Raw genomic sequence first — 23,245 nt, forward strand, 5'->3', positions numbered from 1 at the left:
AACTCACCCGCTGCCACGGCTGACCACATGACAAAGAACATCCCCACAGCAATCCTCTTCAGAGGGGAGGGCAGCAGGCCACGGCGCTTCAGGAAGGGGTCCACTACTTTGTCTTTAAGAGGGATGAGCATGAGGATGAGCACTGCGTCAAACATGGTGAGCCAGGCAGCCGGGAAGGTGAACTTAATCAAGAAGAATCCAGAGGAGAAGAGATGAGATAAAAATGTATAAGAAGCAACAGAGCATAAAAACAAAGAAGACTCTATGTGCATTCCAACAGTGTTTGTGTACACATATATGCATCCACAATAAGCAAGCAGGTTTCGGTCTTGATACTGCTTTGGCACCCCCAGGTGGCCAAAACCAAATACTATTTAATGAAAAAAACCAAAAAAAACAATTAATTGAATTTACAGGAATAAAAACCCCACAGTCAAATGGATCTAAGACGTGAACACATTTTAGGATTATTATTCCCAGAGGCTGCAGCTGCAATACTGATAACACTGTTGTTTTAGCTGCAAATCCATTAAAGCCCACCGCAAGCTCTATTGTTCATTCACAGTATGTTCCCTAAACCTGAGAACCAAAAAGTTTCATGTTTAAATGTTTAAATTGAATATCTGAATTACTAGATGGAATAAAAATATTCACAGTAACTGTTAACACACAAAATGTTTGCTACTTCAAGCACAATGTTGCTTTGCGCAAAATAAAATTGCAAGTTGTTAGACCACATAACATATACAAATCTATGTTGGCAATTTAAATTTCAGGTGACATGGAAACTTGATATGCGCTTCTTATTTAACAGACTGATATATATATTTTCTCTCAAACTGAATTCCCCAATTCTTGGATTAATTTAGCAATCTATCAATCTGTTAATAGCACATGACCATATATCAGCTTTTATAACAGACCACTTTGCCAGATAACACCAAAAATCTTGACATTTTGACAATAGTTCAAAATGTCTTCTTTCTTGCCAAGACATTTAAACATGAAAAAAAAAAAAACACGGGGAAATAACAGTTATAAATTAAAGTATATACACAGGAATTATGAGTATCTTTGCTGGTAACACAGGGCTCAATAGAACTGCAGTTAGTTTGTCCCTGTGACATTTCATGAGTTTAAAACACACAAGCACACTTTTTCATTCTTTCTCTGTATAAGAAACATAATTTAGCAATTTATATCTAAGATCTAAATCTACAACAATCATCATCAAGAAGTAGTTTTTGTTGTTTTTAGGGTTTTTTGGCTTCAGTATTTTTTTTTTTTTTTACCAGTAGATTGACAGAAACATGGGTTGTGAGAGAGGGGGAAGACATGCGGCAAAAGTCAACGTGCCAAGACTCAAACCCACAACAGCCGTGTTGAGAACTGAGGCCTCTGCGCCACCGTCTTTGCCACAGTACTTAATAAAATAAAGGATGTGGCCTTGATTTTATTAAGTGCTTAACAAAAGCACTTCTAGAGATTCTAAAGAAACTACGCTAAAGCCCATAATCCTCATCTCTGGAGAAAGAAATAGGTTTGACCTATTTTCATATTTAAATGATCCAGCTCTTTAATGAAGGGAAATTGATCAATTAACTAATGTTACATTAGTGAAGATACCAGAATCTCAGCTGATTTTAAGATGAATCATTGGTATGGGTTCCTGTTCCCTTGAGAAAATAGCATCTTTTAAGTCTAGCCACTTAACTGTCAGGTGAGCTGAGGGAGAGAAGTCCCAGAGGCATCAAATCTTACTTCCCTTTTAATGTCGACAACTGACGAGGTCGGAAGGAGAGACAACTTACTTCCTCTTTCAATACCAACAATATTTTAGACATGAGAAGTGCAACCTGAGCTCCAAGACAAAGGTCAAAAATGATGGCCAAAAAAATAAATAAAAGTTTAAGAGTTTTACTACAAATAAAAACTAGTTATAGTTTTGTGAGAATATTACAGCTTTAAGAAGGAATATGAGTTATTTTTTGTTGTTTCTTTTTAGGTGTTTCACTTCACATTTTCTTTTAAAGGTGTTGGAGCTTACAGCCTGAACTTTCAACTGTGATCAGTGTCACTGCAGTGAAACCTTTGTTTTTTTGAGGAGTCATGTTTCACGTGGAGCTGCTGAGGGACCCATCAAAGTCCTGCAGAATGCAACATACAAGCCGTGAGAGCGAGTTACATCAGCTACAAATCAGCGGGAACCGTCAGACGGAGGCGCTGCAGCAGAGGAACACAAACACAGCCAGGTTGCTAATCTGAGAGGTATTAGTCTGTGAAGTTCTGACTTAATCCCCAAGGCATTACAAGCCGTTCCTGCTGCCTCCAGCTGTTGCTTGCCGTTGCATGTCAGAGACCAATTGACTATTTTTTTCTTCCCTCGAGAGCGAGATATCTGGTTTGAAAATATTAATCTAGAAACAGGTGATGTTTTGTGTGTTTATTATTATTACTGCATTATGTTCTATCTACTAAACAATAAACATGATCTTGGATTAAGCCTGTTTTTATTATTTGTTACCTGATCAGAGGTGTCCACTGAGGTGTTTGAGGGTGTACCAGGAATCCTCAAATGGAAGCTCTGCAGGATATATGTTGTCTGCATCTGCAGCACAATAAGGAGATTAATGCCAGCATAAAGCAACTCTCCACTTTATGATCACCAGGCTCTCTGGTGCAAAGCTGGTTCTCTGCAATCTTGAAAGAGAAAATAATCTTCCCTTATTTTAACATGTCTGTTTACTGGAAGCCAGCACGGGCAAGATAAAGTCCTCTAAATTGTTCCACTTGTGAAACATGGATTAGTCTTACCTGGAAATACACTGTCCAGTATGGAATAAGGGCAAAGAAAACTGGAAGGATTTTCACTAATGATTTCACTTCCTCCACTTTTTCTTCCGGAAATTTCCCTCCATAGGTCAGTTTTGCGGTGTCGAGCAGGGTGGGTTTATTGCTAAAACAGAATTAGAAATGAAATAATTTAAATACTAAATGACTGAAGTGTGAGTAGTAGCATAAATTTAAAAAAAAACATGTTATACATAGAATATGATGAAATTACTCTCAACTCTTAAAATGGTACATTTAATCATCTTTTTCTGAGTAAACTTTACCCTTTAATAAAAGCACTTCTAGAGATTCAAAAGAAACTACGCTAAAGCCCATAATCCTCATCTCTGGAGAAAATTCCCTAATAAGGAATTTTTATAAGGCTGTGCGATTGTCCAACTTAAAATATTCAATGTCAAGTTTTTGAGACGTTTGTGGTACTTTGGTTCAAAGTCAAGTTTCAGCTCTTTAGGATAACTTTTCACCACAGGGAACAAAGATGAATACATTGACCAGAAGTGGGGGGGGAAAGGCACTCACAAAAGAATTATAGGAGGGGATCAAAGAGAGATTTAAGATAAAGGTCTGCTTTAACATACAAAAGCTGCCTTGCTTTTCTCTCCACAGAAAAACACTGAATACACAACTGGAAATGTGGATATCCCAGAGAAATAAATATTTGATACTGTTATTTTTTGCTAATGATTCCAATAATTTACAAATGATTCAAATGAGTTTTTGAGATCCTTTTTGGCTAACAGCCTAATACTTCGACGGATTTTATGGTTTCAACAGTCCAACAAATTTGTTTCCTATCAAATTTAGTTTTTCTTATCACTAAAGAAATACAGAAAAAAAAACACCAGTATGAGCACTCTTACCGAAGCAGGTTTGGTTCCTTTGGTTTCTGTGAGCAACAGGCAAAGGAAAGGATCTTGACCATATCTGAGAAGGCACTGCCGTCGGCAGGCTTTGTGATGAAAACGGTCCGTCCCAGAACAAAGACCAGGAAGGAGATCCCGAGGCACACCGCCGGGATGATGTAACCAACCTCAAAACTGTAATTCTGCTGGATGTATCCCACACCTCCCAGAGACAGGATAGCTCCTAAGTTGATGCACCAGTAGAACCAGTTGAAGAATCTGCGCGTGGCCTCAGGTCCTTTGTCTTTGACCTATGGTCACAGACAAAACAGAATAAAAGCAACTAATTGATTTGCAAATGCATTAGTTTTAGAATGTGTTAACAGAGAACACATGCATAGACTTTTCAACACGTCATAAAACTCCCTTCTATTGGATTCTCCCTGTTTTATGTAGCATTGGAAATTATGTCTCTGTGTGGTCTGACTGAGAACACTATATGAGCTGTCCTTTAAGGGAAATGACAAATGAAGAAATCTGAGGCTCCAACGGCACGCACATCAAGCCGTCATTATTCACCCAGCAACCAACATTTCAACCAATTCCTCAAGCCGATATCAGACAATCTTCTCCGGTTCTCCAGCTCTCTCAAATTGCCCAAACTGGATACTGTCACTGTTATTTTGTCAGTGATGTGCACAGCTCTACCTTGGGTTTGATGATTTGTAAACCTTTAGACAAACACCGCCTAACTTCAGAAGCTTTCACACTATAGCGTCTTACCCAAACACCTTAAGGCAGCTTTAAGGTGCCTTGTTGCTATCCACATGTTTTATGAAAGCATCGACAAGGCAAAGGGGGTTGAGGTCAGGCCGCTTCTGTTGTGGTCTAGACTCACCAAGCAAGGTAGTCACAGCCCAGCATCAGCTGACTGGTTTAAGGGCAAGTCGGCTTCGCAGGTTGAAGTCTAGTAATGACGTATAGTTGGTGCGACCAGCCAGCCGCAGAACTTAAAAGCGGAAGCGAGACTGAGATAACTTTCAGACAAGGAAAGAAGTCAAGATATATAATCTAAATTTGAAGCATTGGCTCAGCCAACACCAGAATCACTACACTATGTTTCTACGGCGTTATTGCTTTGAAAAGAAAAGTGCAGAAAGACCAACAAACATTTTATGCATTGTGCACCTCGTATCATCCTGCCCTAGTGGCTTCCTTCCTGGAGACTCGCAGTTGTGCAGGATAGCGCTGCCTTCACTCGCAGTGTATGAATTATCAGTCAAGCATCAACAAAAAAGTTCCACCGACAGCATCAGGTAATCAGGAAGTTAAAGTGGTTGTATTCTAAAGCAAAGGTCAGAACACTTTGCCTCCACTTTTTACCTACTCACCAAAATATATTTGTCACCTCTGGTTTATAGCCTCATGAACAACCTCTAAAGCATAAAAGATATGCCTTGTCAGGACAGGGCAGCCGTGCATATTCTGTGTTTGTTAGGTTGTTGGTTTATACCCATTGTTTTTGTTGTCACAGTCAGCGTTTTGTGAAAGCAGAGCAGATGAAGGCCCTATAGCAGGGGTGTCGAAAGTCAGACCTAGAGGGCCGGCATTCTGAGTGTTTTAGTTCTCTCCCTTGTTTAACGCACCTGGATCAAATGATGGCTCATTAGAGACCTTAGGAAAATACTGACATGCTGAGAAGGTTGTTACTACCACCAGGGAGAGAACTAAACCATGCAGGATGCCGGCCCTCGAGGACCGACTTTGGGCACTCCTGTCCTATAGGGAAGGATTGTGCAGTGTAGTATTGGTTGGTCGTTCATATTCTAATGTATTGTAAAGTTGGAGATCACTACACATTTGTCAGATGAAACATTGTAGTCAGACTTGTCTATTAGGAATGGACTTTCTTTATGGATTCCCATTATGATGCTAAGCAGATGTGATCTGTTTAACATAAGAACTGCAATGATGGTTGTCCACCTCAGGAGAAAGTATTAAATTTAAAGGAATATTCTTCACGTCACAAATCTCGTGAAACACGTGAGGTGTGAAAGTACCTGAAGCTTATCAGGCAACATTTTTCATGTTAACTATTCTGAGTCTCAACAGTGGTTGGTCATCTGAAAAACAATCAATACACCTTCAAGTATCCATTGAACAACACTGATGTTCAATGAAAGGAAAGGTTTGAAAGGACTACTGAAACACTGTCTGAAAATGAATCACAAACTTGGAACAAACCAGCACCATATGTTGTGGTTGTTTCTTAAGAAGCTGGCGCTCTGTGAGGTCATAGTTGTAAGAGGAGTCCGGCACTGGCCAAATCTCATTAAAACAAGCAGCACATTTTCAACTGCTATGATGTATTTTACTACTTAAAACTGGCCAAAAGGTTTTACCTAGAAGAGATAATACAGCTAGGCTTGTACAGGGCCAGGGTTCTGCTATGAAGGAACGTGTGGCTGCACATCCCACTCATCTGAGCACCCAGGCTCAGAGTAGGGGGTCGGTTCAGTAGGGAAGAAGTGAGTTCCCTTAGCGCCAGTGCCCAGATCTTCTTGCCAGCATGTTAAAGTTCAACAATATGTCCCTGATACTGGATGAGTTAGCTCTCAAATGGCTCAACATTTGCGAGCTAACTCACAAATTTTGAGTTGTGTCTGTATGAAGACTTCTATATGAAGTCTGAATGAAGTCACTAGATTATTTTTTCTGGTTATGATTGTTGTAAGTCCTATGCATATTGCACTTCCCTGAAAAGAGGTGGGCAACCCTTTTCAGGGAAGTGCAAGAATGATGTTTGCATCATTCTTGCACTTAGTTTCTTTTGAACGGACACGTTTGACCACAAATGCACTTATTTACTAAGGGTCATCTCAACGGCATCATAACATTTGATCTTTCAAGCTTTTACTCCTCCATTATGCAAAAAAGGAGCAAAGGACGCAGCATTATCTACACCCAATCTATGCGCTTTCCATCTACGTATGACAACCACACAAAGCACAAACTGCTGGCTGTGATCTGGCCTTTGTGTGGATTGCAAATCTTCTAAAGACATCATAAAAACCCAATTAGCATGAAAGTGACATGTAAATGGAATCAAGGTAAAATGTCCAAAAAAATTATCCACATTTGATTCAAGAAAGTGATATTTTTAAATTTAAGATTTCAATGAATATCTAAAGCTCAATTGGGATGGCAGACAATAAATATGCAGAGTATATATAGAGTTGTTTTTTCACATAGATTGAAGGTTGTGAAGCAACCAACACATATTACCTACACTGAGCTTTCTAAAAGAACCCACAAGAACATCTTAAATCAATTTGGAAAACAACTTTTTTTTAAATCTATGAAAACTTTATATGGGAGAAAGTACAATTGTTGTCATAGCAGCACCAATTCACTTCATATTGAAGCACAGGTTTTAGAAGTGATATAAGGAGCTATAACAAAGCCCCATTTCCTCTATAAATATCAAATAGAGAGAGATTCAGTACAAAAAAAAACTGAATCTGGTTTTATAGAATTCTTGTGCAACACAATGTCAGGTTACAAAGAACTGAATTAAAACATTTCAAATGAGAAACATAGTTTACTGTTTATTTCTGAATAAATACTGCTGCCAATTTTAATCAGGCAAAGAAAAGGCAAGCTTAAAATACAGCACTGGTTATAACAGTCTATCAAGCAAATATTTATTTTTTATGGAAGTTATTTTGTTAATCAATCCTGTATGATAGTCTTTGAAAAAAATAGCCCTGCAATGCAGTGATACTCAACTAAGTATTTTTTTTCCTCTTTCATCACTTCTTTGTTAACTACACAAAAGCTGTCAGAAAAAACATCTCTCCTCTTGTCCTAGATATAACTGTAAGAGCATAGTGCTGTTTTGAAACAATTAAGAGGAAATAATCATTTATTAATTCTGAAAAAATGAGCTGTTAACTGACAAATCTTAGGATTCAATTCAACTAAACGTAGCATTGACAAGTTAATGGGCCTTTTTTGAAGATTTGTCTGACTGACAACAATAATAATTGAATCATTTCATTCACTTCACTGTCAAATGCCAATGTGCTCTGAGTGTTTAAACATGGTGAAAAGAAATCATGACAAATGCAAAAAATGTTGCAACAGTATCAAGTATTGTTTAAAGTTAACACCACCAACTTCCTTTGGAAATATTTATACACACTTTGGGATATTGTGTCAGGATACAATAATCCAGTTAAATAACTCTCTACTTTCTTAGAGAAAGTTCTTTGAATAATGATATGTCGATTCTTACAGCCGCAGAGTGGAAGTACACATAGTGGAACTTGTTCACATTTTCAGCTTGGTTAGTTCTTGACAATATCAATGTCAAGAACTAACCCGAGATCAGGGATCAACTAGTAATGATGTAACCTCTTAAGTATCAAATGCTTAGTTAGTTGATGAATCCATGAAGACAAAGGCGCCCTCAGGACGTTTAATGGATTTTAAGTTAGAGATACATTTAATAGCCATAATCTGAAAATTGTAAAAGGCATGGCACAGCTACAAACCTATCTAGTTAACATTTATATTAAACTATGCATACTATGGTATGCTCAAATTAATAAATTAATGGATGACAAAATATCTTTAAAACATTCAACCATATTTTTTTAAACAGAACTACCATATTTTGATTTTATCTAAAAACCATAAACAAAAAAGACTCTCACGTTAGAATAACCAGGCTTCTGTATCTATCTCTCATTTAAATCAATATATTCCGAGAATGGATTTTAGATTAGTAAAATTGAGGTATTATTTAGCAATAATCTAATTTAAACTTTTAAGTCTATAAGCTTCTGCTTTTGCTCTAGTATTCAAAAGTACTTCTCTTTCAGGACATAAAGAAATGTTGCAGATGCTTGTGAATCTAGAGGAGATGTTTTTTAAGAGACCCATAAATTGCTCAACCAACTATCAGTCTAGCCTCACTCCTGAAAGCCGAACTTTAGTCTCAAAGAGCCACTAACTTTATGTTAGTTATCCTAAGATAAAGTACTAGTCTTTTAAAGTGTAATACAGTATGTGGAAAGTATTCACAGCAATTCACTTTTTTTTCACTTTTTTTGTGGCACAGAGCCAGGTATTATGCATTTTCCAGGAACATAGTGCTATTTTATAGCAAAATCGAGTAACTAATTTACCTGCAGTTGTTATAAAAACATTGTATATCTCAAACATGACAAATAAAATCTGATGTTGCAATTAGATGCATTGAAATTGGCCTCCGCCCCTTAAAGAAAATCCTGCTTTTTCAAACACTCTGCCTTCAGCACATCATCAAATGGTTGCCACGGGAGATTCAATGATTTCTCAAACTTGAAAGTAAGAATTAAAGCAACACTCCAGGTATGTTTTTGATGAGGAAGTAACATTATGACATTCCTGTTTTTTAAATACATTTAAAAAACACTTGAAAACTCTTTTTGACATTATCAGAATGGGATATTTGTGTGAGGAAGTGTAAGAAAAGAGCTTAATTTAATACATTTAACATAGCAAAATGTGGAAAAAGTGAAGCGATTTTCCAGATGGACTGTATGCAATAGAAGAAATCAAATTCAAGTAAATTCAGTTCACTTAATATACAACTTAATATAGAACAGGATGGAGGGGTTATCCAAGTCTCTTATAAGCAGAAGTGTTTGTAAAAACTGATTGTAAAATTGAAAATAAATCTTTCAACACTGATAATAAAGGTGCACCTGAGTTCACACAAACATTTACTCTGTCATCTGGAATTGATCTGATATTCCTAGAGATGTAAATAACATATAGAGTCTTAATTTGTGCGCAATATTTCAAAAGTGCTTTCATTTCCAGTTGTAACAAAGAATTTCCTTTTTTAAAGGCACATACTTCCCTTTTCACATGACTTTACTTAGAAACAGCCATGATAATCAGGAGCATGCATGTCTCAGTGAAATGTCACGGCACATCAAATACCCAATCACATGTTCAATCACACACTACATACCCAATCTCACACATATGAGGAAACGAAAAAATCTAAAACATAGACCATAAAACACCCCGTCATGGTCAATTGTCAAGAAAGCCTATGGGTGTGTGTGTTCTGTATATCTAACGTTTTCACTTAACGTTTAACACAATTTTGTATCTATTTACATGCAGTTGGTTAATGTGTTTATGGATTAGTATGATGTTTTAGTTTTGATTAATTTAATGAAAACAAAAAAAAAGAAAACAAATCTTTCAGTATTTGTTAATTAGGAATCGAAGCCAATGAGAGAAAAATGGCTGATTGGTGCAATTCTAATTCAAAAAATTTTACAACGTGGTTATACATGAAAACTCCGCAACTGAAAGGAGGCATTTTTCATCATGGCTGTAAAAGCCACATGTTTGAATACTGCAACAAATAATATGAGGTGTGAAAACTATGGTTTATACCAGGGGTGGGCAATCCTGGTCCTCGAGGGCCGGTGTCCTGCAACTCTTAGTTGTCTCCCTGGTCCAACACACTTGAATCCAACAGCTGAATCACCTCCTAAGTGCAGTCAAGTTCTCCAGAGTCCTGCTAATGACCTCATTATTTGACTCAGGTGTGTTGAAGTAGAGATGCATCTAAAAGTTGCAGGAGACCGGCCCTCGAGGCCTGGAGTTGCCCACCTCTGGTTTATACTTTACCTGATCGGCGCCAAAGGGAGTGATGTTGGATTTCACAGTACCAACACCAAGTGCAACTAAAACCAGTCCTATGTAGATTACTGAGTCACAATATGGTCTGCGCCAGGGGCAAGTTACATTTGTTGGAGTGGTGTTGTTCATACATTCAGCAGGTTGCACCGGAAATGCTGTCTCTTCTCCACATAGGTGTATCCTTGTTGAGTCTTTTGAAATAAAAGGGAAAAAAATCATGCCAATCACATACAGGATTAAGCTTGAAGCAATAGTCAAGAACTTCCCAAGGTATGCGTCTGCCAGCCAGCCTCCAAACGGTGAAATCAGGTAAGTTATTCCCATGAATGTCAGAAGTGCCTGCGTGGCCTCAGTGCCTTCCCAGTAAAAAGGGCTGTTGTTGAGAAAAAGTACCAGATTGGATGTGATGCCATAGAAAGCAACCCTTTCCAAGGACTCAGCAAGTAGGATGGCAGCACACGCTAGTCTCCGTCCCTGGAAGACTGATGTTGGTGAAGGTCTGTTTCCTGAGTCCAAAAGTGGGCTTCTCTCAGTGGAGTCCCTGTTATCCATTTTCAGCTAAAATAATGGAAACAAAACTCTTCCTGAATAGTGAGTAAAGACCTAAAAAAAAACAAAAAGAAGAATACAAGTGAGATTGGAAATCAAACTACCTATGCTCTATCAAAACCTCTCAATAATCAAGATTTTACAAGTGTTGAACAATAAAACACCTGTCACATCAACATACAAACATAATGCATAAAAATAACGAAAGCTACAACATTCTGTGCTAATTCTTGCGCCACCAACTTATTGTGAAGTAAAAACAATCAGAAGTGACGCAAAGCCACAGAAAATCACCACAAGAACTAACTCTAGATGTTTTAGACATCGCCAGAAAACTTTCAGCAAATGTCTGAAGACCGTTACTGCGTTGTCTAAATTTCACTTGGTTGACTTCTAAGAGTCCTATATTCACCCAAGTTTGTTAAAGCAGAAAACTATTTCCCTACCGTCACAATACGGTCACTATTAAGCATATCATTATTATTTGCTAACAAATGCTCCAACATCACATCTGAATTGTCCTACTAATGTTACCGTTCTTTTCTTTAAAGAAAAACAAACATTAAGCTTGCTGTAACACCAAAAGCGTGTGGTTTACATTACCTTTATTTATTGAAGCTCTTTCCAGCAGTCTTCAGCAACCTCAGCCTCTCTAGTTGAAGTTAGCCACTCGAAGTGTTTAGTTTTCTCTGGTAATAAGTCAATACTTTGGCTAAAAAAGGACTGGGAGTTCACAACAACAGTGTCACAGCGCTGTCCCGTGACACGCTGCTCAGTAAAAGCTGTCACAGCTGCGTTCCTGAACCGATCTATAGCTCAAACCGGAAGTGATGGTCTCGTAAACAGAGCCTTCAAGGAGTACATCCCTGTAATATAGACGTCTACTATTTTAGCGCATGCGGCGTACCGCAGGTAAAAATGAAGTTCCTTTTATTTTATCGTTTCGTTGTAGTAGTGTAGAGATGTACGTGTTATCAAGATGTTCTCTTGACCGAGTCTTTAATATCGGCCACGACACGAAAGCAGTGCAGACAACACGCTAGTGTCCTGCTGCTGTTATTACAACCGTTTGTTTCCAGGGGATAATTATTAGGGACGGACTTGTAAACATTTGAAGCGTGGCTCGTCACTGGTTGGAAAATCACTAGTAGCACGTTGCTGGGCTCTGTTAGCTTTCCTCTACGTGGACGTTACCGGGGAATGAGTCCAGGAAATGTGAGCTGGGTGTAGCAAGGGAGCTGAAACTCAGAGACCCGCCTTGCCTGCTCCGTCATTCACCGGTTACAGAGGGGATATGAAATTACTCTTTCTAGCCTGCCTCAGCCCCAAAACGGGGAACTATACTACAGCCGAGAGAATAAGGTAAATTTACCTGCTGATTCAGATACCTGTTGGTAATTAGCTTTAGTGGCTCGGTCCGACAGTACCCTGGTTAACTATTAAGAACCAGGCTATATAGGTAGCTGATCTTATGGAAATGTCCCTCTTCACTGCTAATTGGTTGTAATTAGTCAGCCGTAACCTTATGGCTCATAGTGATGCTATACCTTAACGTGGCTTTTGACCGCTGTGCCTTTGTTCAATCATGTGATATTTCTCGTCATCACTGGCGGAGGAAGTAACACATCCTTTATTTAAGTGAAATTGTTCTGTTTTGAGAAACAGCCCTGACTTAAAATGCCATCTGACCGAAATCACCTCAATAAGGTATTTTAGGTTCTGTTGGAAGTCCAAATGTGACTGTTACGTAACCTGGAAAGTTAGTTTAATTAGATTATGTAAGTGTTGCAGATGAGCAGCTATGTCTTTTAAATACAAGTGTTGAATGTTTTTAACTGATTTAATAGTTACAATTAAAACACCTCAGTAAGTACATTAAATTATATTATGTAATTATGTGATAAATAAAAAGCAAAATGGTTAGATATTTTTTTAAAACTGATACTCATTTTAAAAATCCTGTCATCATTTTAATAATAGTATTTAATTGTTTCCTCGTTCCTGTCGATCCATCAGAAAATAATTGATACCATCATCATGGCTACTAAATAAACATTAACATTGGATTGATTAGCCAGCACATTTTCATTGCAGACCATTCACCTTGTCTGGAGCAGTGTTAGCACGCCCACTGACTTTGATTTGTAAGCTTAAAAGAAAAATGTTTAAACAGTGCTTTTAACATTTTAATGAATTTCACATTTTTTATTTATTAGTCAGTCCTTTTTAAAACAATTCTTAATAATTTAAATCAAAATGTCTATTTAATGTATAGATTTTCACTTTTGTCTAAATGTTCACAAACATGCCTAACTTCAGCGGTCATTGGTCAAGAGTTGGGGTATACCTTGGACAGGTCAATTTTATTTTCAGTCAACGCAAAATTAAATTCAAACTAGTCTTGTACAACAAAACATCAAAAGTAAAAGTATTACTTGGCAAGACTACAAACATAGACCGTTAGAAAAATGCTGAAAAGTAGTTTTTGATTATTTATGGTATATTTAATAGTATTAATGAAGTTAGTCCTCTGTTTCACAGGAGATTTCTTTTATGCTGTTATTGCTTTCTGTTCATCGTCTTATGATCAAAGAATTGATAATTTCTTTCTGTGGTTTTTGCACCATTAATGCACAACAGAATCTGTTAGTGTGACAAGGTCCAACATTTTAAGTTTTGCCATTACAATGCCAAACTGAATCATTAAATTATATTGAAAAGGTTCCTGCAAGCACCATCGAACTTTATTCTCTAGAGAGAAAACATGCAAATCCTTCTCTGTTCTCTCACAGGTCAATTTTATGTTCATTTTCTGTCAGAATGTTAGAAATACATTTTAGAATTCAATTGGAATAAAATACAGCAAGTTTTCTGCAAAAATCGTCAAATAATGATTGCATTCAAACATGCTGTTGCCCCGCACCGGAATAAAAACTTAATTTCACAACATGCTAAATAAAAAACATTTTAAATTAAAAAAAAACACACGTTTAAGAAGTTCTAGTGTTTTTATCAGGTTTTATAGAGTTTGATTAATTTTAACTAGGACAAACAATGCCACCCTCTGATAATTCTGGAAAACACAGATTGGTTGGCATCAATTACTGTGCATGGTACTTCTGGACTGAGAAAAAATGTTGTAGATAGTAATTAAACAGGCTAAAATCATAGACAAACACCTTTGTACTTCATTATTTTAAAGTACAAAACTACAACTGAATGTGTCACATGTGTTTTATGTTTCAGGTCTCACATTGAATCAGCAGGACACAGCTGCGAGTTAAGAGATGTGGCAGATTTTCACTCTCCCTCTGACTTGGCACATCTAGTATCCCAAAATCCTCCGTTTGAGGGTGCGCTGGCAATTCATCTTTTCAAAGCTGGCAGACTCCTCCTGGGTAAACACCGACTGAGGCATCATCTGTGTCGTCGTGATCGGATCTTACTTTCTGTTACTAATATTTGTCAGAAAAACAGACATGTAATTATGTCCTTTTTATACAAAGGTTCTTATTCTCTGTTTGCATTAGACCTTCGTTTACCCTTCGGAGTCATTTTTGGCGGAACGGACATAAATGAAGATGTAAAAGATGAGCAGAAGCGTGTGGTTATGGAGCAGGTGCTGCGGAAAGCCAGGTGACCCTACCGCTAACCGCAATTTCAAAATGCTCGATTCCAAAGACTTTCAGTTTTTGTAGTTGAGTCAGAACACCAAGTTAATAATGAGCTCTAGCACTCTTTTTTTTGAGGTGTCAGTCGTAGCTTCGTCGGCATTCTGGTGCAAATAATGTAACTTACTTCTTTTTTTGTTTTGTTTTTTCGAACCCGTTCTTTTGTAGAGATTTGATGCAGCTGTCGGCATCTTGAAGTTCAAGCAAGAAGTAAATGTGGCCACCCTAATATTTTTATTCATGTCACTCCAATGAAATTTAATCTAATGACGTTTAATTATATGATTTTTCTGCCTGAGACATACGTTATTAGAGATGGAATGGTTCGCAAACTCCACAGTTCAGTTCACCTTTCTTTTCCTATTTTGTCGAAACTCCAGAAATACTCGACAATAGCAATACATCATCCATTTATTTAAATATATATTTTACTTAGGTCATGTAAAAATCGGCAGTTCAGTGTTAGCTATTTTGCCAAGTTAAAGCTGGCTGCTAATCAATGAAGTGATTCTGTTAATTTGCTAACAGCTGTTTAAAGATGTTTATCGTAAATTCTTACTTAGACAATAATTATTAATTTCTCACTTTTTACTAAAAGTTTCCTTGAAGTTAAAATATAGTGATGTTTCACATATAACTTAACTTATGTGCATCCTGAGTTTCAGTTGATTGGAGTGAACCGATCAATCGGCCTTATCGGCCCTGATCCAATTTCCTTAATTTTGAGTGATTGGGTATTGGCTGATATTTACATGCGAAATTGATCTTATCTACTTCTGCAAGAGTCTGAAAATTATCCATTGTCCCCTGTTTGCTCCGCCATGAGAAAAAGCAGACTGACAGCATAGCTGCTAAGTCACAGTCCACCAAGTCACACAAGTAACAATAGTCACTTTGTTGCTACTTTGTCATTATATTTAGTGACTTTTTTAGCAAATGTATTTTTAAAAAGTGTGTCCCAAATTGTGACAAGTGAGCAGAGTATAAAATTTTTTTTACGAGCCATTCCATCTCTAAGAAATACTAGCATATAAAGCTAAATCTGCTCAAGAGAAGCTCAGCACACATTACTTCAATTGTAGCTGAAAAACGTAATCACTATATTGAGAGAAGTTTGAGGCTGAGCATTTTTAATTTAACTCCAACTCTGCAGGTTGCGAGTTGTTTCCTTTTCTAGTTTAACAGAGACTACTTATCAATATCATGTGAAATGACCTGACATCAGTCTCTCTCTCTTTCTCTTTTCATGCTGATGAAAAGGGCGTGGTAGGGAACTTATCTTGGAAGTTTTAAGGGCACAAATCCCTATTGGGAGGAAATGGGGAGATCTAGCTGTTGCAGCTTCAAACATCCCTGCACCTCCCACTGTTGATGCCTCCTCACACACAGACCTTGATCTTAAAATTCGGTCACCACACAGAGCCTGTTGGGCCGCTTAATAATACACTGCCTGGCATGCAAATTAATATCCTCCCGGTGACTTTTGCCCTACATTTCCTTCATTTTTCCTCATTGTTTTATTTGCCTGAAGCCAAAGGAAGTTTTTCTTCTGCTCTTGTTTGCGCCAACAACAACATCAGGGTGCATTGTAGCTTGGATACCTGTTGCCATGTTGGTGGTGAGCTTTTGGTGGTTACTTTATTGATCTTTTGTGGCAAAGAAGTCACAAGATTGTTGAGATGTTTGCACCAAATACGGTGTAATGGAAATTAACAAAATAATTTAATCTACATTTGTAAAATGTTTAACAGGAGTCAGGGACGACTGTTTCAAGACTGAGTTTAAAGCAGGTGTGAATTCATTTGCTGAGCACACGGGGTGTGTTTTCCTGTGTTATTTTTAGAATTACTGCAGAGTACCTCAGCAGTTCCACCAGTTTACAGATGAGATGGGTGCAGCAGTTAACAAATATTTTATCTGGCAGTACTAACTCAAACACTTCCAGACAAGAATGTTGAACAAAACATGCCTGCATGTGGACACAGTGACTATTTTAAAATATCATCTAAACTTGTATGTATGTAACTAGTATGATAACCTGAATCAAACAGACCTGCCACATGCAACTTGGAAGCTGTACTTTTAAAAAGAGTGCTACCTTGATAGGTGTTTGATAGGTCTTGTCAATTAAGAAAATTATGCGACTCTTCTTTTTTTTTTGCCAGCATTCCAGCAGTGTGCAGCAGCAGCATTACTCTGAGCAGAGAAAAACATGTCACTCTAATACTTTATCTGTCGTCTTATGAGGTCTTTGAGGTCCAAAAAAGGAAATGGCAGAAAATATAAACTTTTTAAACCTTGCTGTGTCTTTCAATGGATTATTAGGGTTATTGTTGAAATAAAAAGAAGGAAAATAATTGGGTACAAAGTATAAAAAGTTTCCCCAAATAAACTCAGAAATATCAAGATTCATTTCAGATTTTGTCAAAAGAAACATGAACTTTCTCGGATGTCAAAAAGTCGTACATTTTCAACAAATAAAGCTTAAAATTTTGCATGATTAAAGACATATGTCTATGATGCTAGAGCAAGGATATTTGCTGACATTGTGAAGTCAAAAATTGTTTTAGAAAAAAACTCAGAAGTTTTCTGAGATTATTGAGTAAGACATTAAGCAACAAAAAGTGACAAAAATCCTCTAAGATTCAAGTGGCAAGTTTAGGAGATCCACGTCTGCTTTTTTCCCCCAAACTGTAAGCTCTCAGGCACAGACACACCATAAACACCTTGAGTGGAATCCAGAATACACGTCTGAGACAGGGAGAAAGAAGCTCCAACATGGCTGCCTCAAAGTTAATCCAAGTTTTTTCTTTTTGTAAATATCTCAAATTAATTTAGAAATTTCCGTTTTTCATCTGCAGTGGCCAATAGTTATTCATTTGCAATGGCCCTAGTAATCCATCAAACTATCTTGATACTGATAACCTGACAAATCAAAACAAATTAGTAATTTACATGTCTCATTAGAACCGTAAATGGACACAATTTATATAGCACTCTTTAAGTCATACCGCGCTTTACACTACTGCCACATTCACACAAATCACACTCACAAATGTGTGCACATTCATCACAATTGCACAAATGTGTAGGATTTTGAGTCTTGCCCAGCGGCACGTCAACATGTGGCAAGAGGAAGCTGAAATCAGACCCACACTTTTTGGATTGCAAGACAACTTTTCTCTCTGTTGTAAGCTGCAACTTGTCATAGAAAATGTCGGTAACTCTTTATTTGACGGGTTGTGAATAAGACTGTCATGACACCGTCATAAACATAACACCTGTTATGAACATGAATAAGTCTTCATAATTATTTATGACTGTTGTCATAAAGTGTCATTCGGTAAATCATGACACTTTTAATACAAAGTTGACATTATTCAAAATGTCTTTGTTATGACAACTTGACATTAACCAAGAAATCATGATCTGACATAAATTTGTTATAAAATCATTACTGATTAAACTTTAGCTTTAATAACATAAACACATCATTTTTAATGTTTAATCATGTTCATGACAGGTATTATGTCATGTTCATGACAGTGTCATGACAGTCTTATTCACAACCTGTCAAATAAAGTGTTACCAAAATGTCTTTCTATGGTTATGCAATGTTTGATAATAGTAGTCAATGAATGAAAAATGCACACACAGTGCAGAACAAACCTTCCATGCTTACTTCATTTCTACAGTGGATGGAGATTGACATGAGGAAACCATGCCAGTCTCCAAAATGGCAGATTGCAAAAATCTGATTTTCTGCAAATTTTTCAATTTTACTTTCACTAATCCTGCTTTTTCCGCAAATGTCAAAATTATCATTGCCTGTAAAATGACTAAAATTCACTCATATTTATCAAAATCTTTGTTCTGATTGAGTCATTTTTGCATTTTTTCCCCCCTGTTGTTTCTAATCAGGTTTGCTGTTGCTTTCACTGAAAAACTAAAAGAAGAGGCAGAATTTGTTTTGGTATGATCAAACCCCCCTTTCTCCCATTTCTCTATTAAATTCCTGTTATTCCTGGAGTATTTTCTCATTAATAATGCATTGATTCTGTTACTTGCTCCATTCTAAGTTTGCTGCAAAATTTAAGTTAAGTTACAAGTGAGGATGCACAGAGTAAGGCTATTTTATTGTCTTAACAAATGCAGTTAGTTTCAAGTTTTGTTTTATTTTTATTCTATCAGCCAGACCATCTGACCAGCAATTTCATGGATGGATCTGATAAAGCAAAGCCTGTCAAGCACATAATCAGTCTGATGTTACATGCATGGAAAACAATATAGGAAATATAAAAAATAAAATAAAAATCAATGAAATTATGGTTGTAAATATACTTTGCTCTACATTCATTTCATGATAAGCAACTAAGTATTCTAGCACAAAATCCCCACCAACTTTGACAAATACAAGACATAATTTGATGACTTTATCTTCCTCTTGGTATATATGCAGTCCAATATTTTGCAGCAGATTAAACAATCATATTGAGATATTGTATCTGTCGACAGTCAAATGTATAACAGCCATTTGGGAGTCTCTGAGCATTATTGGCATTCTTCCTCAGTTGCTGAAAAAACACAGTGTGTGTTGTTATAAGAGGCAGGTTTTACAACAAAGAATGAATAAAGTTTCTTGTTCGGTGTCATTTTATAGTTGGCTGCATCAAAAAACAAAAATACTTATTCTGAAAATCGCTAGGAATCCCAAAGGGGTGTAGCATTGGGATTGCTTTTTGAAACCATGTTTAGAAAATCTTTTGTGTTTTATAAGAGTGAATAAAAAGTACTGATTGGAAGCTAACTAAGCAGAGTTAGTCAAATTAAGGCTAATTGGTAGCGTTTCCATTTTGTGTTCAAATGTGTCACAACTTAAAAGTTCTTTCTATTCTTTGACCACACATTAGCCTTTTTGTTAGCATTTCAAGCTCGCGATTTAGAGTTATACAGTATGTTCATGACTGTTTCACTGTTAAAAAGAACTGAATGTTGCTGCAATCATTTCACTCACTTTTTATGAATTACTCTTAGTTCACAATATGCATTTTCAATTGCTGACTGACCTATGCAGAGGTTGTAGAGGGATTATGGGGAAAAAAAAGGGCGGGACAATCTGCAAAGGTTTGCAGTCTGGTACATGGATGCATGTAGACTTGCATTACATATGACCATTCACACACACTCATCCATTTTCTATTCACCCTTGTCCCTAGTGGGGTCGTAAGACACACACTCGCACACAAGGATAATTCAGAGTGGTTAGTTAATCTAATGTGAATGTTGTTTGCCCCAGGAAGATGCTACACAAAAAGACAGAGTCCCAAATTAAAACCCATTTACCAAGTTAAATAGCCCTTCCAAGTGCACCACCTTGCAGCCTTAGAAGTAGCTTTTTCGAATCCTTTAATTTGAGTGTTTCATTTTATTGAGAGACAAAGTCTTACAAGCTAATTGAATATGGAAAAATAATTATTAAAAAGATTTTGATAAACCTGGCAATGGGGTTTGAGTTCTGCCCCCTGTGGGCAACAGTGATATTTTTCTTTATTTATGATTTCTTAATCAATTGATTACATCCAGTCTAGATCTATTTTTATATAGTGGTCATTAAGGTTTGTTTCCCCATCAGGCTGTTATAAATGTTGGTATGTGTCTCATAGTGCATAAAATGCAGTTTATCCATATTAACCGATTACCCTTTATTAATCTATTGATTTTATATACACACAATGTTGATTGTTTCCTCGTTTAGTTTCTATTCCTTTCAAAATCGCTTTTGTTCGTAAAACAAAAAGCTTTTATCTCTGCATTATAAAGCAAAAAGACATCCGGCGTCTGACAACATCAGTAAATGTAACAGAAGGGCTTTCATTATACAAACACAATATTGGGGCCTGTCTCACAATAGTCTGGTATTAAAAAAACATTACAGTGTTTTATTTTCAGATGAGATTGCAGCCACAGGCAGCAGATTGAAGCCAGTGGCATCCTTTATCTCCACCATTTAAGTGGTGACAGCAGGAAGACAAGGCTGGCACAAGAGGCATTGCTCTGCTTTTTTATTCCGACACAAAACATGCGTTGTTGATGGATCTGGTGTGATAACATCCAGCCAATTTAATTTTCATCTCCTTGATTTATTTTGCAATATAACTATTATCTTATCAACTGGATTCCTGACTCCCCTTTTAAAGTTTGTGTTTTGTTTGAATGTTGAGCATGGAGAACATTAAGCGTCCAAAACCAGAGCAGCACCGACAGCAACAGTTTCATGTTTGTTTAAATTAACATCGCCAATCACTGCTGATTAATCTGCTTGTGAACTCTTTGTTTTTCACTTTTTAAAAAAAGAAACTGCTTTTATCTTTTCTTCTCTTGTTCAAGGTGTCACCCGACAGTAAAATCTATGTCCAGCCTCAGGGTAAGTTGTCGTGCAGCTACAATAGCAATTACTCTGTGAAATGATGGAATATTTCCACATAATTTAACATTTGGATCACAAATAATTTGTCAGGATTGATGGCTTGAATATGCCTTTTCTCAACCTAACAGCATTGCTGTTGTTTAATTTAAAGGCATCCAGACAGAAGTGGCTGAACAATTTTGTTGGACTGAATTCTTGAGGAGCTCAGGTACGTGAGTTTAGTGTTATTCCCGTTTCTTAATGAAAAACGTATTACATCTCACTAAATAAATAGAAAACTCCTTTCGGTTGTGTAATTTTTTTTATAACATGCTTTTTTATTTTTAGGATTGTAGTTACAGTCCGAAACTAATATTATATCTTATATTTCAATAATACATTAAAATGTTTGAAATATCCAAATTTAATTTTGAATAGTTATGCGGTTGGGATTGCATTTTTGTTTTTCTTTTTTCCCCTGGTGTCCTGTTTTTTCACATCCTACATAAAAGATAACCTAAGTTTTTTGTTGAGTGCTTAAGGACTTTAAATGGAAAAGACATGACAATATAACATTCAAGTAAAAGAGATGTGACAATCATCTTTTGTCCATAAAAAACCATAATGACATTTGGTGTTGTTTTTTATTTAGTTTTTTTTAGTAGCTCTTTATCTAAAGCTGGGCCGACAACGTTTAAAACAACAGGTACTCACACAAGCAATCCAAATAATCAAGAAGCCTAAATAATTGTTTTTATTAAATAAAAGCTTTTAATTTATGCAGACTACAGACTTGCATAAATGTGGTTTATTATTGCTGCTATACATTATTAATGCCAGTATTACTACAGGAGATTTTGACCAATGAGATCAAGTTTGAGCCATTTTTGTCCACACGTTTAGCCTCCTGACTGGATGCTAGTTATTCTTCATTACCAAAGTTGTTGATAATTGTCATTAAATCATCAGGTTTTGGTGTTAATTCTATGTTTAACGGTGTGAACGCCTTAGAGTCGCTACTAAGCACTAAGACGAACGTCTAGCTGCTGCGTTGAATAACACTGTACCTGCATACATTCCCTCTACAAGCATCTGGGAATTTAAATTGGACAGTGCAAGATGATTCCTATCCCAAGTACATTAGTGTTCCCTTAGAGCCCCAGTGAGTACAGAGAGGAACAGCTGATTAATAGCTCTCTAACCTCAGGTTATTTATCACCAGGTTTCCCAGCAGCTGCAAGTAATACAAATTTTCCCCTACTCACTTCTCCATTTGTTGTTCTTGAAACAGATGTCACTATTATTGTGTGTTTATATCATTGTGCTGAAACTTTGGAATCTGAGTCAGATATTTATATATTTTTGTTACAACCGTCTGAGCATTGTCCTTGTTTTTGACCAGCAAAAGGCCATATGATGCTGTTGTTTTGTTGGTATTTATTCTTGTTGATAGGATTTTTTTTTTAAATCAGAGAGAACTAATGCATCATGCTGCTGTGTCCTGACAACACAAGGTCTCCTTGCTTTTATTTAGCAGAATGCAGCCCCCACAGCAGAAAGCTTTATGCTGAGAAACATAATGCTTCATACTACAACCCATGCTTTATTCTTGTAAATATGGCTTTCTAAAGAATCGTACTTGAAAGTGAAAGTGAAAAAGCCCCTCTATTTCTTTTGAAATTTGAGTGATTATTTGTGCCATATCTTGATGGTTTTTTTCCTTGCAGTGGTTGACCTGCTTTGCCATCTCCAGTAATCAGTGTCAAGAACTTTTCTCATATTTTTAGTTCTTTTCAGGTAGAAAAGCCACTTCGGGAACAATCCCACGTGCTTTCCGTGCTGTCGGCTTTCATCCTTCCTTTGTCATTTTGCGCGCTCGTGGCACAGCAGGGGGCACCATCCCATGTGTGCATTTCTCCACCCACAGTGCTGCACATTTTCTCTCTCTTTTTTTTTTTTTTACTTGGATCGTTCCATCTGGCGTGACATAAATTGATCATTTCTAAATTGCCAAATGTAGAGTGCTTTCTGTTTTGAAGAGCCCTGAGAAGGTAAATGGAGATTTGGAATGGGAACATGTTTTTTTTATGTGGGCCTCGTTGCTGCAGTGGAACACTTTAGAAAGACCTGAGCTTGTAAAGATGAAAGAGGCAGCAATGCTTCTACCTGAATAAAACCGCGCTAAACTGCATGTGCCCATGTGTTATTCCACG

General features: G+C 36.9%; 2 protein-coding genes across 5 annotated transcripts in view; one reads left to right on the forward strand and one right to left on the reverse strand.

The window, feature by feature from the left end:
• slc15a4 (solute carrier family 15 member 4) overlaps positions 1 to 11,746 on the reverse strand; it is a 53,536-nt gene extending 41,790 nt beyond the window's left edge. The window contains exons 1-6 of one of the 2 annotated variants that reach the window (XM_028034907.1): positions 11,559 to 11,746; positions 10,395 to 11,009; positions 3,714 to 4,006; positions 2,815 to 2,956; positions 2,525 to 2,608; positions 8 to 182 (exon numbers count right to left, since the gene is read on the reverse strand). In XM_028034907.1, the coding sequence (XP_027890708.1) occupies positions 8 to 182; positions 2,525 to 2,608; positions 2,815 to 2,956; positions 3,714 to 4,006; positions 10,395 to 10,958 (1,258 nt within the window). In that variant the 5' untranslated portion in view covers positions 10,959 to 11,009; positions 11,559 to 11,746. The remainder of the gene's footprint in view (positions 1 to 7; positions 183 to 2,524; positions 2,609 to 2,814; positions 2,957 to 3,713; positions 4,007 to 10,394; positions 11,010 to 11,558) is intronic. The other variant, XM_028034906.1, reaches the window with a different exon arrangement.
• A 139-nt stretch (positions 11,747 to 11,885) lies between these two features.
• glt1d1 (glycosyltransferase 1 domain containing 1) overlaps positions 11,886 to 23,245 on the forward strand; it is a 38,324-nt gene continuing 26,964 nt past the window's right edge. For 2 of the 3 annotated variants that reach the window (XM_028034908.1, XM_028034909.1), the window contains exons 1-6: positions 11,888 to 12,317; positions 14,202 to 14,353; positions 14,486 to 14,591; positions 18,548 to 18,599; positions 21,014 to 21,050; positions 21,205 to 21,261. In XM_028034908.1, coding sequence (XP_027890709.1) covers positions 12,250 to 12,317; positions 14,202 to 14,353; positions 14,486 to 14,591; positions 18,548 to 18,599; positions 21,014 to 21,050; positions 21,205 to 21,261 — 472 coding nt within the window. In that variant the 5' untranslated portion in view covers positions 11,888 to 12,249. Of the gene's footprint in view, positions 12,318 to 14,201; positions 14,354 to 14,485; positions 14,592 to 18,547; positions 18,600 to 21,013; positions 21,051 to 21,204; positions 21,262 to 23,245 lie in introns of all 3 variants that reach the window. The other variant, XM_028034910.1, reaches the window with a different exon arrangement.

Source organism: Xiphophorus couchianus, chromosome 12, assembly GCF_001444195.1.
Source record: "Xiphophorus couchianus chromosome 12, X_couchianus-1.0, whole genome shotgun sequence".
Lineage (NCBI taxonomy): Eukaryota > Metazoa > Chordata > Actinopteri > Cyprinodontiformes > Poeciliidae > Xiphophorus > Xiphophorus couchianus.